General features: G+C 35.3%; 1 protein-coding gene across 1 annotated transcript in view; it reads left to right on the plus strand.

Annotated features, from left to right (window-relative positions):
- UBE2W (ubiquitin conjugating enzyme E2 W) overlaps positions 1 to 16,893 on the plus strand; it is a 29,536-nt gene that overhangs the window by 8,967 nt on the left and 3,676 nt on the right. Inside the window, exons 2-5 of the mRNA XM_021530597.2 lie at positions 8,973 to 9,064; positions 12,003 to 12,105; positions 14,545 to 14,700; positions 15,816 to 15,891. Coding sequence (XP_021386272.1) covers positions 8,973 to 9,064; positions 12,003 to 12,105; positions 14,545 to 14,700; positions 15,816 to 15,891 — 427 coding nt within the window. The remainder of the gene's footprint in view (positions 1 to 8,972; positions 9,065 to 12,002; positions 12,106 to 14,544; positions 14,701 to 15,815; positions 15,892 to 16,893) is intronic.

The following is a 16,893-nucleotide window of genomic DNA, read 5'->3' on the forward strand; positions in this document are numbered from 1 at the left end:
TTCCTCCAGCAGAAGTGAAAGGAATCTATTTGTCCATTTGACACTTTCTGCTCTACTTGTATGTTTCTGCTCTACTGATAGTTTTGCTTTTCCCTTAGCTATTTTCTGCCAAATTCTTAGCATTTCCCTTAATATATCATGTCTTCTGCTGAATCTGCTTTGAGTTTAATCAGCTCAACTTTTTTCCTTCTTAATTTATTTCTCTATAAAAAGGAAGATCACTGAAATAGGTTGTTTGTAGGTAAGGTATTTGACTAAGATAGCTCATCATTTAGTTTACTCATTTAAGATATTGCTGATTTAACACACTGCACATTTTGTACTGCATTTCTTGAAACACCAAAATGTGAAGTATTCAAGAATTGCCATTTTATTTTCTCTGTATTTATGTTTTCAAAGTTTGTCATTTCAGCTCATAGGATATAATAATCCAGGAGTATGGGCATACATTCAAACTTGATTGGATTAATGTGTTAATGTTTCACTGCTAATCAACAGCCAATGTACCACTGTATGTATGCTTTTCTCACTCTAGTTATGAAGAATAAAACATTGCCTGAAGCAACACTCACTGCTTGGCCTAGGTGCTCTCAGCTGTATGTACATAAGTGGTACTTGGTAATGACCCCTCTGCCTTCACTGTACACGTTTTTGTTTGCCCTTAGCTCTGTTAAACTTTAACTCTGTGCTCCACTTTTCCAAGGGGGGGGCAAAGCTGTTGTAAGAGTTCTGGCAGTGCACTTAGAACTGAGAAGACTCCTGATATTGTGATACTCCTTTTTAAAGGTCTTGGGAAAGGTAATTTTCATATGCCTACAAGAGTAGGGAAGTTTTCATGGTGGGTAAAGAAGACGCCTTTGCATTACTTCATTGTGAGGGATTGTGGTTAAGCTCTGTTGTTCTGTCTGTCCATACGTGTCCCTTGTTTGTGGTAGAATCAGAAAAATAATCCCTGGTTTTGGGCAGTGTGATGGTGATGATGCCATACTTGCTTTATGAATATAGGTTATTGACACTTGGGGTAGCTAACAGGGACACAGAGACCAGTGAAATAATTTTGTATCTGTTAATAAGCATTTATGTGCTATAATGTCCAGCCCAGTCATACACAGTGACCAAACTACCTGTTTCTAGGGCTGGTTTTGAAGCACTCATATTGAAAACCTCTAAATTTCTTCCTGTCCTATATTCCTGTCCCCTCTCCCTTTTCACATGTTGAATCTTTTTTATGTGCAGGCCCTGCCTGCTTCTTTGTGATTCACCCAGAATCAACTCAAGTGAGAATTCAGCTGTGGCATTTGAGATGTTATCTCCCCAGTTCCAGAGGTGACCAAGTAAAAGATGTGTGCTAGTTTGGAGAGAGAGGAGTGTGTATTTTTGATAGAAACTGTTGACTTCAGACATACATTTAACTTGAACCATGACAGACAGTGAGTGCTGTCTGTCAGGATAGAAATGATAGAAGTGGTTGTGACCTGTCTGGGGAGCTGTCAGGAATTTTCCCCCACTGGCATCACAATTTTGTGTTGTTTTTTCCATATGCTGTAAGAAGTCTTACGGGTTTGATACTGTAGAATATCTTTGGAGGATCATTGAAGGAGTTGTACAAATCCTGTTTGACAGAATAAGCAAGAGGATAGAAAACATTGCTATGTCAGTCATGTCTCAAGTACTTGAATAAACTTCTTTTGGAAATGGTGCTTGGATCAGTGTTAAGCTGTGTTCTTTGATTTCATCCCTGATTCATCCTTTCCTGTAGAGATAGGTATAAGTAAGGAATAAGTAATCTTGGTTTCAAAAATTTCCACTTGAAAATACTTCTATAAACTCGTTACATCACTCCTCTGCATTTTGCATGTGATTATTACTTTAGTTGAAGGACTGTGCTGTTAACCAGTCTTGGGTTTCTGATATTCTTACTCAGCTGTTCTGTTTCGCTCTAAATTGTGAATTTTTATATCAATTTGATACATTTTAGTTCTAGTAATATAACTTTATTTTAAAGTTATATTACAAGAATGTTTAAGCATAAGATTTTCTCTCAAAAATAAGAAAAAGTTGGATTGCCTGTGCATCCTTCAGGCAAGTCTGCAGCCTTCTTCCCCTATAAGTCTGCAGCTTTCTTCCAGTCCTTTTCAATGGAAAGTGGACAAGCAGGAAGGTGCTTCTATATGAAATCCTTTGATGGGTTAGCAGAAACATTGAAGAGAGTGCCTTGTGATGTGAAAAGGACAGTAAAGCAAGCACAGCTCCCAAGAGTGTATCAGTGTATGGAAAATGTGTTTGGACATTATTTTAGGCATGAATAGCTGCACTAGCTTCTATTTTGATTTGAAAGAGCTGATTGAGAGGCTGAAAGCAACTTGAGTGTGATTAAAAATGTATTCCTCACTCATGGTAAGGAAAAAGCTGAAAGCAGTTGTTATATTGACTTTAGTTAGGCACATCTTAATATAGCTGGAGTGTTGAGGTGCTACAGGTTTTTAGACAAAAATACTAATGTCTGGTATCAAGCTGTCTCAATATGGAAAAAAATAGGAATAATAGTAAAAGTCAGCGTGGCACCATGAGGGCCTGTTCAGTGACATGGAGATTGAGGAGGCTGTGTATAGAAAAGTGAAACTAAGTAATTCATGTTAAAAGGATAAGCATATATGAGTGAAATCTACTCGTGATTCATTGTTTTAAAGTGATGTATTTAAAAAGCATTAGAAGATGTTCTTATAAATCATTAGAAAGATGAGGAAAGGAATGAGCCTGTAAATAGGAAAGCAAAGCAAAGAATAGGTGACAAAGACTGGAATTGATGACAAAACATGCCAAACAAGGGCAGATTCAATATCTTTAGACACTAGATATTATGTCAGTAATTAAAATTTAGCTATGTGGGTTGGTTTGCTTTTTAAAAGTGTTTAAGCAACTAAAACTGAGATTTTTTGACAATTCTTTGGAGTGAGTTTCCAGAAGATAAATATTATTTTTGTTGTTCTACTATTATGTGAAAATTTTACTTTGGAAATCATTGGCCCAAATAGTCTCTGATGCCTATAGCAAACAATCGACAATTAGCAAAGACAATTAGCCAAATGGGTTTAAGAAAAGAAATCACATTGAATTAACATTATTTTCTCCCTGTATTGGGCTGTAGCTGATGTGAAGGAGGAGCAGTAGCTGTATTTTGACTGTGCAAAAATTTTCCATGTGTTGATGTGACATTTGAATAAACACACGAGAAAAATGTGGTATCAATCATGTGGACTCTGTTTTTTCTGAAACCATAAAGACCACAAGTTATCAAAGTCGTAGTTGGTTGTTTAGACTGGTTGTCTGATTGAGAGTAGGTGTTTGGTTCTGTCCAACAGAGTGAACCTGCCAAAGGGTATTTTGAGGGCAGTCTGCATTGGCTTGAAAGTGCTTACTTGAGTAGAGATTGGGAAAGGTGAGAGTTGAAGTAAATAAAAGAACACTTTCATGTCCACGAAGCCTAAGGGAAGTAATTTTACTATAATCCATTTAACCCACCTAGATCTGTTACTGTAAAGGAAATTCTTCCACTTGTAAAGGCAAGAGATAAAGTGATGTGAAAAAATGTTAAAGGCTTTTAGCACAACTTCTTTTATGGTAGGAAGATGGAGAAGTATCTTTAAGTCCTAGGTGTATACGATTCTATGAATGACAGTTAAAATTGTCTGAAATGTGTTAATCTGTTATATTTTGTCTTCCTATTTATATTGCTGCTAATTTTTTAGAATGCTTGTGAAAACAAAAGTAATAATTCTGCACTCATAGCTGTCAAATATAAGAAAGGCTTTCACATGCTGAAATGTTTCTTTGCAAATGCTTTATTTGAGAATCTTGCAGTTGCAATGTGCCTTTTGTACCTATTGTATTTGGACTTGGTATACCAGAGTCATGTTTTTTTCAAGTACGTTTGAGTCTTGAAGCTAAGAGTGGGTGTTTAGACTGTGTTGAAAATTATTGTCCTTTGTAACCTTTTTGGTCAGCAAATACTGTTCAACACTGAATATAAATTAATTTCAAGTTTTTAAATTCAAACTTTAGATGTTTTCTGAATTACTGTGGTAATGAGGAACTCGGTTTCCTAATTAAATGATATGAATCTGGTCTTTAAGGGCTTCATTTAAGGGCATTTTTTAATAACTAGATCAGTCTCCTGATAATATACAGTTTCTGTATTAATGAGACACGACAAAAGGCAAATTATTTTAAGAAAGAGAGGAAGGAAAAAATATAGTCCTTCATAATATCTGTGGAAAATACCTTCAAGTTTTCTGAATATCCCAAGCTGCACGTCAGGCTGTCTTTGCAAGTGTCGAGCCAGCAGCTCGAGGAGAGTGATTCTTCTCCTCTCTCTGGCACTTGAGATCACATCTGGAGTGCTGGGTTCAAGGAGCTGCACTACAGGACAGACATTGCACTTCTGGGGTGAGTCCAGCAGATGACAAGCAGGATGGCTGGGGCTGAACTGTGTGACCTTCAAGGAGACTGGGTTTCTTCAGCTGTAAGAAGAGAAGGCAAATGAGAGATCTTGCTGATGCCTACAACAACATAATAGGAAGATATCAAGGGAAAACAGCCACTATTGGAAGACAAAGGGCAATAGATACAATTTGGAACATGAAGGATTTTGGTAAGACACAAAAGAAACATTTTATACCATGGGTAGTGAAACACTGGAATACATTCACCAGAGACCTTGATTTAAAGATTATTTTCTAAATATTACTTAGTTACTCTCTTAAAACATTTTTTTTTCTCATTGTTTGGATGAATTGTGATTAGTAGGCCCTTTGTGCCCTCTGCAGTTTTGTTCCAGTTCCTATAGAATACTCTCATGTTCTGGAAAAAGGTCTATAGGCAGCTCTTTGTTATTCTGTACAGAAATAAGTGAGTTGATGTTTGATTAAAAAAACCCCAAATTTTGAAAATGTGTGATGAAAGATTGTTAAAGATACCCACGTATGTTCATCAGATTAGGAATTATTAACTTCTGTGTTGTGGTTAATGGAATAGTAGAGTGTCTTGAAATACAGAGTATATTTTATTACTCCACCTGGGGAAAAAGCCCCAACAAATAATGGGCTTAAATCACATCTTAAGTGTGTGCCTGTTGGTCCAGTAGAAGTAATTGTCTTCATATATAAACTGCCTTACTTCTAACTCTAGTGGCAAGATTAACACTTAGGAAATCTTTAAAAGCATTTTTTCACTTTCAGACTTCCTGTCTTTGAGGACTGGAGAAATCCAGGAATTTATTACAATATATTTCTTTTGATCTTTTATATCAAGGCAAATTATCCAGATAGTATAGCTGGAGATAAGAAAAATGAAGTTCTCTGCCATTTCTAATAGCAGTTTTTTCTCTTCAGTCCTGAATAATTCTAGGGTGAGAGTCTCTTTATTTGGGAGGAAGCAGTGCTGAGATGCATAAAACCCATCAAGGTGTAGTACAATGGAATACAAGTTCTTTAGTAGACATAGGGTTAGAGAGATTTCTGTAAGGCAGAAGGAAATAATGCCTTTTGCTGAAACTTGGTTTTATCTGGGATATTGCTCTGAATCAAGAACAAATCCAGAAGAGGTGTGCATTCTTCACCTCTAAATCCCTTCCCTCCCTGTCCAATGAGGAGTTGTGTCTAGGAATTTACCATTAATCAGAATTGCACGGAAGTTTCCTATGGTTGATAGATAATCATTGTCAGGGTTTTTTGTGGAGTCCCTTATTTCAGTGTGATAAATTGACTTATTATAAATTGTTTTCATTATAACACTGACTGTGTTAGTCTTGCTTTTCTGGGTTATTGAGTTTCTGTTAATAGATAACACATGCATTTCCTACTGGACATGCACTTTTCAACTTTTTATGGGAATGACATAGATTTTTTTTTTTCCTTGTATTGATATTTCCACTGAGAACTGCAAATAGAAGTCAATGGAACTGATTATAGAATGGTTTGGATTTTAAGGGGCTGTAAAGATAATTTCATTCCACTCCCTGGATGTGACTCTCCAAGCAGTTCCTTATCCACTGAACAGTCCACCCATCAAACCCATCTCTTCAATGTAGAGACAAGGATCTTGTAGGCTGCCATGCCAAAGACTTACCACAAGTCCAGATAAATGACATCTGTAGCTCTTCCCTTGTCTACTGATGTAGTAATTCCATTGTAGAAGGTCACGAGGCTGGTCAGGCAGGACTTGGCCTCAGTGAAGCCATGGTGGCTGTCCTGAATCCTTCTCTGTCCTGCATGTGTCATAGTACAGCTTCTTGGAGGATGTGTCCCATGAACCTCTCAGGTACAGAGGTGGGACTGACAGGTCTCAGTGTCTTCCTTTTTTTCCCCTTCTTCCAGTCAGCTGGGACTTCACCTGACTGTTGGACTTTCCAAACATGGAAAAAACACAATCCTCTTGAGTACTGTAGCCTTCTGCTCATCAGTTTTTTCCAGTTGTCCAGGATTTTTTATGCACAGGAGGAGTTACACCTTCTTTGACTTTTCTTTCCTGGCTTACATTGATACTTATTTGAAGTGGCTAACTGGGAAATAATAATTTATTTAAGAATATTATTTGTCAAATGTGTCAAATGTGACACATTTGACCCAAAGTGTAAATAGTATTTCTTGCTATTTCTCTGGGATATGTTTTGTGAATTTTGTTTTGAATTGCAAGCGATGAGAGGCAGTATCTTGTCTGTATGTATTATTTATGCTGAATGGACAGGCCTTCAAGCCAGTGTCAGCAAATGTTTTAGGATCAGAGGAACAGAGCACTTTAGTGGTATTGTGTTGTTCAAGTGTACATTTTTATTATTTTTTTCTTTTTGCTACTGGCTTTTTTGTTTAGAAAGGACCATAAACATAGTATGTTTATTGTTTAGTAAAGACATGTGAAACAGGATATTTTTGCACTAGTGAGATGGACAAAAGCATGACTGAGTTAGACTGAAAAGATGGTTGCTGGAAAAAGGGCTAAAGGTGCAAACTTGAAATTAGATAATATTTTAAGTGTTGGTAATTTGAAATTTTTTTTTATGATACGGAACAGACAAAATTTTGTCTCTTCAAGTTACTGTCAGACACTGATAGCTTAATGTTTCTGATTTTAATTAAAATCTAAAATGTGTTTTAGGCTCCTTTTTATATAGACAAAGTTGTATAGTTGGTCTACATGTATAAGTAAATGGATCTGCTGAATTATTTGCTGTTCTTATATACATATGTTCTTCGCTATTTTGGAACCAATGTTTCCAAATCTCCTCTTCAGCAGAGTTTGAATTTCCTTTGTTTTAAAACGTTTTTATCTCTGAACTTTTAAAATATTTCTCTATGTGAAAAAGTGTACACAGGTTGACTGCCTTTGAAGTTTATTTGATGATGGTCTGGGGAAGTGCCAGAAAGATAATTGACTTCATAACATCTCTGCCATTCAAATTAAGGATTTATAAAATTGTTTTGTAACTTTGCTCCTTTGCATTTGAATTCATAATAATGATGCTGGAAACACTAACGTAGTGATGTTAGTGTTTTCTTAATCTGAACAGAAATAAAAAGGTAAACACTAGGATTCTAACCTGTTTGTTTAATGTGTGAGCAATGTGTACAGCTTATGAAAATGCTAGAGTTGGGTTTTCACTTGATTTATGTTATATCTCAGTGGAAGGTAGGAACTTTCAATATGGAAGCCCAAGGAAGTTTTCAGGGCTGCTTGATAGAGACAGAAAGTTATTTCAGTATTTTCAGAATGTAAGTTATGAATGTGTAAGGGCCTTTTCTTTATGAGTTGTGTGGTTGAATTTCTTGTAGTCTGATTTCAAATATATTTGATGGGATACTTAATAACTTCTGTGTTGGCAAATCAACACTTTATTTTCCCCTGGGAATTTTTTTAAGTTCTGCTAAGTACAGGAAAACAGCTACAAGTGTGTGCTAGATCTGTGTTTTAAAAAAATTGTTATTGAATGGAAATGAGGTACTAAATCACCAAACCATGTATTTTTATTCCTTTGGAGTATAAAATAATTTTGACTTATAGTAAGGTTGAAGGACTTGTAGATGGTAACCTTAAAATTGTTGGCAGGAAAAGAAAAAGACAGTAGAAATTAGAAAGCCTTGAACTTTTTATCACCTAGATCACTTGGAAATGAAAAAACGTATTGTGTAGCTGTTTATATGGAGAAAATTGACTCCAAGAGCAGTGCCAGTGACAGCTCAGAGGCTGCATTTCCTTTGCTCAATAGATTGTAAGAAAGTGTTCTGATTGTTGTTACAGAAACACCTTGTTGCAGTGACCAATTTCTCAGTCAAAATAGGCAAGAATTACCTGAGCTACTGCCATAACACTTTAATAAGTGCTATGACTCTGTAGGTTCTAAATTGCAGTTAGTGTAAAGTTTTTAGTTTGTTTTGTGCAATCCAAATAGTCTTGGTTTAGTTTTCTGTTCTGTCCTCTGGGATGACTTAGAACAAGGCAAAGGCTTGCACAGATGCCAAATGGACATGCCTTAGGTTACTTAGAGGAGGAGCTTATGCTGTTAAAGTCTTGTAGATGTAATTATAAATCTAATGATGTTGTGTAAATATGAAATGTTCACTGCTAGGAGTGGAGCTCTTACAAATGTTTTTGTAATACATCCAATTCATTTATACCTCCTTGTAATTTTTAACAAAACAGCTCTTCCCTTTGCAGTGTTGCAAATGTAACTGCCACTGTATTTTACACAAATAGTAAGTTTAAAGCTTGTAACTTATTTTGCCTTTGTCTTTTCAGTTTAATATCTAACAAAGTGAACAAAGTCATCCTTTTTTCTCACCTTCCAGTTTCACTTTGTTTTTAAATTGTCAAGTAAAACTCCTTTTACCTTTCAAAAATTGATGAAATGTACTTAAGTGTGCATGTTTATTGTTGAACTTTATCTAGTATTTCAAATATTCCATATAATTTCTTTATAGAAACGATTACAAAAAGAACTATTGGCATTTCAAAATGATCCACCTCCGGGAATGACTCTAGATGAAAAGAGTGTACAAAATTCAATTACACAGTAAGTACATATACTGTTTTATTTCTGCTGTAGTGCTGAAAAGACTAAGTAATGAGAAGTTCTCTTCATTCTTCCACCACTTACACCAAGTAACAGTGTGAATTTTGCTTTTAGCCTAGGCAATGAAACATTGTTCTCCTTAGTAGGCGTATTGCTATAATGTGTTGGACACTTTCAGGAGCAGGGTAGCGAATTTACTAAATTTTTATTAGGTGTTTTACTGTCTAACAAACTGTCAATTGGTAAAAGCTTCTGCATATTTTAGAATAAAATAATTTTATTATCTTTCATAGCTACTAACCTCCAAAACTATTCTAGATTTATTGAAATAATGGAGTAGTTGTTTTAGAATTCTGTGACATTTGAATAGAATATGTGTCACAGCTGTTAGTTTTAATTACCTACTTTCTCTAAGGCAAGTGGAGAAGACTTCTTAAAAATCAAAGTTGTCTGGGTACACTTGTTTGCACTTTTTCCCCTGCCTTGACTTTCTTCGTGATTTGTGAAATAGAAAGAGAAACATGGTAAAATATTCAGTGTCTGTTGAAATGGACATTGTTCATTTGTGAATGGGGTTGTTCTTGATATTAATCTATTTTTTAACTTGTAGAAATTCAAAAGATTCAGACTTTGTTGACATTTTTTTCTCATAACTTTCTTAGTTTAATTTTAGAGAAATGTTAAAAATTGAGCTCTTGTAAACATTGATGAGCATATCATCTCAGACTATAAGTTCTGGACTATGTTATCAATTGATGGAGCAGCTTAAACATAGAGCTGAATTTTGATGTTTTCACATCTGCATTTTGGGTGGTGGCATTCAGACCATGTTACATGAGGCTTTTCTGAGACTCATATATACTGAGTTAAACACTCACTGCTCTTTAAATTACGATGGCCTTTGTGATACTTCAGATGAGCATGACTATGACTGAAATAGCAAGTTTTAGTTTTCTGCAAAAATGAGGCAGTCTAATAATGGTATTCACTTATTTAAACAAAAAACTATTAAAACAATGTTTAGAGCAGATTGAAAAGGATATCTCTGTTTCCAGAATACTACCTCATTATAATTTCTGCCCTGTACAACTTTTAGACCTTTCAATACCTTGCACATAATACTTCCTGTTTACTGTCATGGTAGATTTTTAAACTGTCACTGTTTTAGAAGCTTCTTGTCAAAAGTAAAATGATTTTTTTTGTCTTTGAGGGCTTTTGGTATCAGGTATCATGTTTTGAGTTCATTAATCAAGTTACAGTTCCAATTGGTTGTGTTAAAAATTTGTGTAGCAATACTTGCTTGGCTTTTAAAGATGTTGAATAAAATAATGGGATCCCATGATGCAACGGAGTAATTTGAAACATTGAGCAATCTTTTATTTTAAATATACAAGGATTAGAAATTTGAGAAGGCTAAACTGTAAAACAGGAAATATGGGTTCTACTGATTCCTTGACCATAAAAGGAGCATTGTCTAGGCAAAGTTATCTTCTACTTAGTAAAGTAAACTATTTAAAAAACTTGAAAGTGGAAGTTCTGGATCACAAGAACCAATAAATCTAAAGAGTATTGCTGTGCTGTGTGTATAAATGTAAAGCAGAAGGCAGTAGAAGAGAAGTGATCAGGATTAAATCAAAGGCATCTTCACAAAATTAAAATATGAAACGTACTTCATCAGGCTTCACTGTATAGCCACTGTGCTACTGTTGAAGATGTATTCCTCTTGAAGAGTGTGAGAGCTAGCAGTTTTTCTCAAAAATGCCGTAAACCAAAACACAACAACAATAATACAACCAGCAAAAAAAAGCCAAAGAGTGACAGAGGGGAAAATAAAAAATATGCATGGCTTAAATACAGAGAGAGAGTATATATTACAGAAGGATCATCAGAGCTGCCAGCTGGAGATGTTGATTTGTCTGAGTATATGCTGCTGTTCTGCAAAATCTCAGCTGCCTTTCTTGAATTGATGTAAACCATATCTGAGTATTTTGGTAGTCTCTTTGTCCTAGTATGTTGCTTATATCTGTAAAACTCAATCAAAGGTAAAAAACCAAAAATGGGAAAGTGATGCCGCAAAGGATGGTGTTAAGTGGTCAGCAGGACTCCAAAATCAGGGAAGTTAGACAGCAGAATGTTGCTGTACGTGTTGAAAAATATGCAAAACAACTGGTTTTAGCTGTACTAGAAAAACCACAGTGGAAACCCAACAACAATAAAATCCCCACATGCAACACCACAACCCTCTTCCCCAGCAACTCCACCAGTCAGTTACTTTAATGGTGTTATTGTGGAAGGAGCAGAAGCAGAGGAAAAAGAATACTGATACACTGAGCTGTTATTTTCATCACAGATTCAAATTACCCTTTTTTTTGGATTTTGTTTTAATTTGATGGGACCTTTTAATTTTTTCACTATTAACTTCTCCATTTTTGGTTCCATTACCTGCAAGATACCATTTAATTTCTGAGTTTTACAGTAAGTACAAGATGACCTTTGCCCTGTCCCCTTGGTTACAGTATTATTTTTATAAACCGTATTGAATTTTCCTTGACAGAAAAGTAAAACAACCCAAAAGACAATGTGTACTAGTTTGTTTCCTTCCAAACCTTTTAAGTTTTCAAGCAGGTTTTTTTTTTCAGCTCTGTTGTCTTGCATTAAGAGCCATTTCTTGGGAACTGATGGGTCTGTGTATAGTTCAAGTCATAATTACATTTATAATTTGCATCACTGTGTCAGTGCCTGTATGAAAAACACCAAGCTTGTTTCTTTTAAATACAGGCTTGATGTATTGTTCACCTTTATGATTGCTGCAGTGTTAGAAGAGAAGTTAGACGGTCTGGCTGTGATTGATATTTGATTTGATTAGTCCAGTGCTCCAGGAGTACAAGTATTAGTTTGTCAGTCCACAAAGCTAACAGCTTTTTCCCCTATTCCTTAGGTGGATTGTAGACATGGAAGGTGCTCCAGGAACACTCTATGAAGGGGAAAAATTTCAGCTTTTATTTAAGTTTAGTAGTCGGTATCCATTTGATTCGCCTCAGGTAACTGCTGCCTTCTTTCTCTCTTCCTGCTACCTTGTGGTTACAGCTTTATGACATGTGCTGCGTATTGTATTAGCCATATAGCCCAGTGTCAGCTTTGCTTACTTTAATATGTATTAAACACATTATGCAGATGCCTTTTCTTTACAAATAATTCTACAGTGAAATATAGGACTCTGATGTCTGCTTGAACAGATGAAAGCAGTGTAACCTGGAGGCTTCTTTGATGTCGTGTTCATGTCATGAAATACAGGGTAAAGTAGGAAGATCCCCTTTACTGTGATGCAGGAGCCAAGTAAACAAACTGCTGCTTCATCCCTTCTTACTTTCAGCATATTTTTTCTGGTTGATTTTTAAGACTCTTGTATCTTCTCTGCTGCCATTGTTAATACAGCTGAAGAAATACTGTGCTTCTGATAGGGATTCTCATAGATACATGTTATGCTTGAGACCTGCAAATAATGTTATGACTGAGGTATGTGATACTGTGTTGTTTCCAAGACAGCCTAGAGAACTGAAGGGACAGCAGAACTTACAGACTGCAGAATGTGCTGTGTACAGCCATTCCTCCATTACCTGAGGGAAACACTTTAAAATATTCCTGATAAGAGTAGTGGTCAGCTATCACCCCTGCTTTTCTGAAAAAGGAAGGAGAAAAGCAAGAGTGTCTTAGTTCTTGTCCTGTCTCTCTCAGCTTAGAGTTCTACAAATTATCTCTGCAGCTTCTCTCGTTGATGTTAAAATTGAAGCATGGAGCTGTGAGAGGCACTTAAGCCATAAAAATTAGCATATTTTTAGGTACCATGATAAACACTAGAATGCTGACTTTCAGCCTTTTACAGAACAAACTGGCTACTTATACTTCTGCATCTCATCAGTTTTGCAAGGTACTAATTATAGGTAATCCACAAAAGAGTAACCAGTTTAATTTGGTTCCAGGTTGTTTGTCTTCATTACCCAACCTGTGTCTGTGGCTCTGTGCAATTTATTGCAAAGCAGCAAATTAGATCCATACATCTACACTGAGTTTTATCACAGAAAACAATTAAAATTTAAGTACTGCATACTGGATTGTTTCAGATGGCTAGAATTTCAATTTTGCAAACATTGTTGTGCAGTAGGGTCATTCTGCACTACAATTTCTTGGTCATAATTACCTCTCCTGCAAATCTAGTTACTGTGAATTGACAGTTTTCACTTGTGCTGCTTTAATCACTTGGATGTTTTCTGCCTGTAAATGTATGTTGTCTGCCATAGAGTGCATGCTTTTATTTACCTAGTCTGCCTAGTTTAGGTTGTCATGTAAAAACAGGATATTAGTTACAAGTGAAATACACTACAGAATTATGAAGGTAAGCCCTTCAATGCTTAAGAAATACCAGTTTAAAGACCTGTGAAAGATCATTCTGTATCCAGTTTCTCTTATGCCTTAGAAACCTGTCTGCCATTTTGCAGATAAATTAAGCTCTCTAATTTCAGTTTCCTATATGATGAAGGTGTTACTTGTCACCAGTGAGGAGGTGGGTGTCTATGTACACGTTTACATATTTTTATGCATACCTATATAGTTTAAGAAACACTTAAGAAACTGCTGGGTATTATAGTTATGAGTGGTAGAGATTTATGTTTTTATTGCATAAAAGGAGTTGTAAAAGAAGTTCAGGTGTATAATACTGATATGAAGATTTCACTTTTATTCTCTTTCTGTTGGTTCTGAACCAATGATGTTTGACAAAAAACTTGATGTAAGAGCAGTAGTGGTCAAAATTGCTTTTCTAGCCCTTCTTGAGGTTCTAAATGACTTTCTTATATACTCCATGTCAAATAAAAACTCTTCTATTTGAAATAATGTTTTAAAAATATTTCCTATTCGGCAAACTTTTGGCAAATTTTAGTTTCACAAGTCCTTTATTTATAGTTAATAAGATTGATGAATTTAAATTTTATTATTCATGCTGGAACCTGGATGAGTTGTCCAGAACTTTATTCCTGTTGTGTCCAGGTTTATAGAAATATTCATTTGTGAATTTTGTTGTGCTTTTTGATGTATAACATTGTGGCTTATATAATCATTAAAATCCAGTGTTTTGGCATGACAGCTGTATTCCTTAGGACATGGAAGACCAAGGCTGCAAGATTTTGCATCGTCTTTACATTGTTACCTTTACATTTTTTCTATGCTATATTAATATAAAATCCCCTATATTTGACCATTTATTTAACTCCACCTTCACTAGCTATTTAGGCTTCCATTGATTATTTTACATTTCACTTAACAGTTTCTAAAATGGAATTAGCCCAATGTGATAAAGTGTGTTATTTGGTGTTAGTGAAAATGGCAGATCTTCTTCTTAAATAAGATTATATTGTTTCCCCAAACCAATATAGTTTTATTTAAAATGGGGACTATAAATTAGTTATTTTTGTTCTTTTTTTTAGGTCATGTTTACTGGAGACAATATCCCTGTTCATCCTCATGTTTATAGCAATGGTCATATCTGTTTATCCATTCTAACGGAAGACTGGTCTCCAGCCCTCTCAGTGCAATCTGTTTGTCTTAGCATTATTAGCATGCTTTCCAGCTGCAAAGAAAAGGTATGGGCTTTTTTAGCACTGTTGAAGTAGAATAAGTAAAAGTTAGTAATTTTCTACCTTACAAAGTAAACTTTTCATTTTTCAAATTCTGAAATAGGCAAAACTACTGTATCTACATTTCTACTACTGCGAAATTACTAAGCTAGAACTGCAAAATAAACAGTGCAATAAGTACTTTGCCATTGTTTTCATGGTAACCTGCTTATATATCATTACTGGCACCCTTCCAGTTGTACTAACTGCAAAGTTCATTCATGCTTTAGGACAATTCTTTATAAAATTATCCTTCCTCTAAAGGCAGTGCAGAATGGCTAGTGTAATGTCTTTAGTGCAGATGTTTCTAACTTTGCATCTGTACTATTTGAGTGATCTTGATAATTTTCACTTCAGGGAAGCAAATGGCGCTGAGCTGCTTTTTTGGAACTAATATCTTAGAAACCTTTTTGTAAAGAGATTGCCCTTTCATTTTTGACCATTTCTTTCGCAGAGGGCTGTCTGTGGAATTTAGATGTGGTCAGAGCTTGTCCATATGTGCTATCCAAGCATGCCTGTTTATTTTGTATCCCAATCAGTCCTAGTCATATATGTAGTCAAAAAACCACCCCAAAATGGTTTTTTTATCCTATGCGTTTTGTAAATGATGACACTTACGAAGAAAACCAAAGAATATGTAATAATGATCAGATAAAGATACTTAAATTCATTTATTCACCCACACTAAGCTGAGCCTTAGAATAGGAATTGGATGTAATGGAGCAGAATTAGATTCTAAACTGCAAAGGAATGTAATTTTGGGGAGTTTTTTGAACAACAGCTGTTTCTTGTGAGTTAGTTTATTTTGTTTGTTTGTTTTTTTTTTTATTATTCATTTTTTCTCCCCTATTTATCACTAAACTGTATGATATTTTTTACTATTTTATTTTCTTGGAGTATCTCAAGTAAGAATTTGTTACCTGGATGTTTAAGAGATTTTTCTTGACCAAAAAGGTGTAATCCTGCCTGTTACCTCATTTTCACTGCATTCACATGGTAATCTTTCATAATCTTATTAAATAGCTCATGTATTACAATATGAGGATTGTTTGATTATTTGTAGGTCTTTTCTTCTGTTGCAGAGACGACCTCCAGATAACTCATTTTATGTAAGAACATGTAACAAGAATCCAAAGAAAACAAAATGGTGGTATCATGGTAAGTATCTAACTAGAACCAGAAATTTTTAACTTCTTTTCAGGCTGAAGGCAATTGAATTGTAGGAAAGTAGGATACATGTGTTCAAAGCATTAAACTGATTTTTTTTCAACTCAAAAAGTTATTTAAATCCCGTTTCTGATACACTCTGCTGTGATTTTTTTTTTTCTATATCACATCTGAATAATTCCTGGTGGAAATTTAAGCATATTTAAAATTATAGGATTGACTTTGAATGAAAGTTCTTGTAAAGTGTATCAATCCATGACAATTTCAAAGTTTTGGATTGGGGAAAGTCCATGATGAAACTAGGTTTTGCTCCAAACAATTTTTTTTTTGTTACTGTTATTAACACTTTAAAAACTTTTATGTTGTTGAAAAGATACCTATATATTTGTAAACAGCTATGTGTTTTGATAGATTCCACTCTTAATCAGAATTTCCATTATGGGACAGTTGACTGACTCTAAAGGCTCCTAAAAACTAATACTCAATAATATCGTAATAAGATTCTCCATGGACACGATAAAGAAGAAAAAACGTGTATTAAAACTGCAAGTGTCTGCGGTGCTAGTGTTGTGTTGGGGGCTTTTTCTTTTGTTTGTTTTTTGGTTTGGGGTGTGCTTTGCTTTTGTGCTTTTTACTTTTGTTTTCCATGTGTTCTGTGTCTTGCTTTATACTTTGTGGTTTCTTTCTTCTGCCCCAGCATTTGTCATCCTCCACCCAGAGCTGCAGTTGGCTGTATGTACTTGTCTTACCCACTCCGTTGGTGAGGAAGGAGAGAAGAAGGGGATAGAGATGGGCCATGCTTTGTTTCTCTCCTCTTGTTAGCAATGCTTTCCTTGCTTTCCCTAGGAAATTTCTGTACAAATGGTAGTTACTGGAAGCACAAGTACATTGGGAAGGGATATGTCAGAGAAGGTAATACTCCATGCTGATGTAGTGCAGAACATTTGATTCCATCACTGCAGAGGCAGGTGAAGGTTCCACCATAAGACATCC

Source organism: Lonchura striata, chromosome 1, assembly GCF_046129695.1.
Source record: "Lonchura striata isolate bLonStr1 chromosome 1, bLonStr1.mat, whole genome shotgun sequence".
Classification (NCBI taxonomy): Eukaryota; Metazoa; Chordata; class Aves; order Passeriformes; family Estrildidae; genus Lonchura; species Lonchura striata.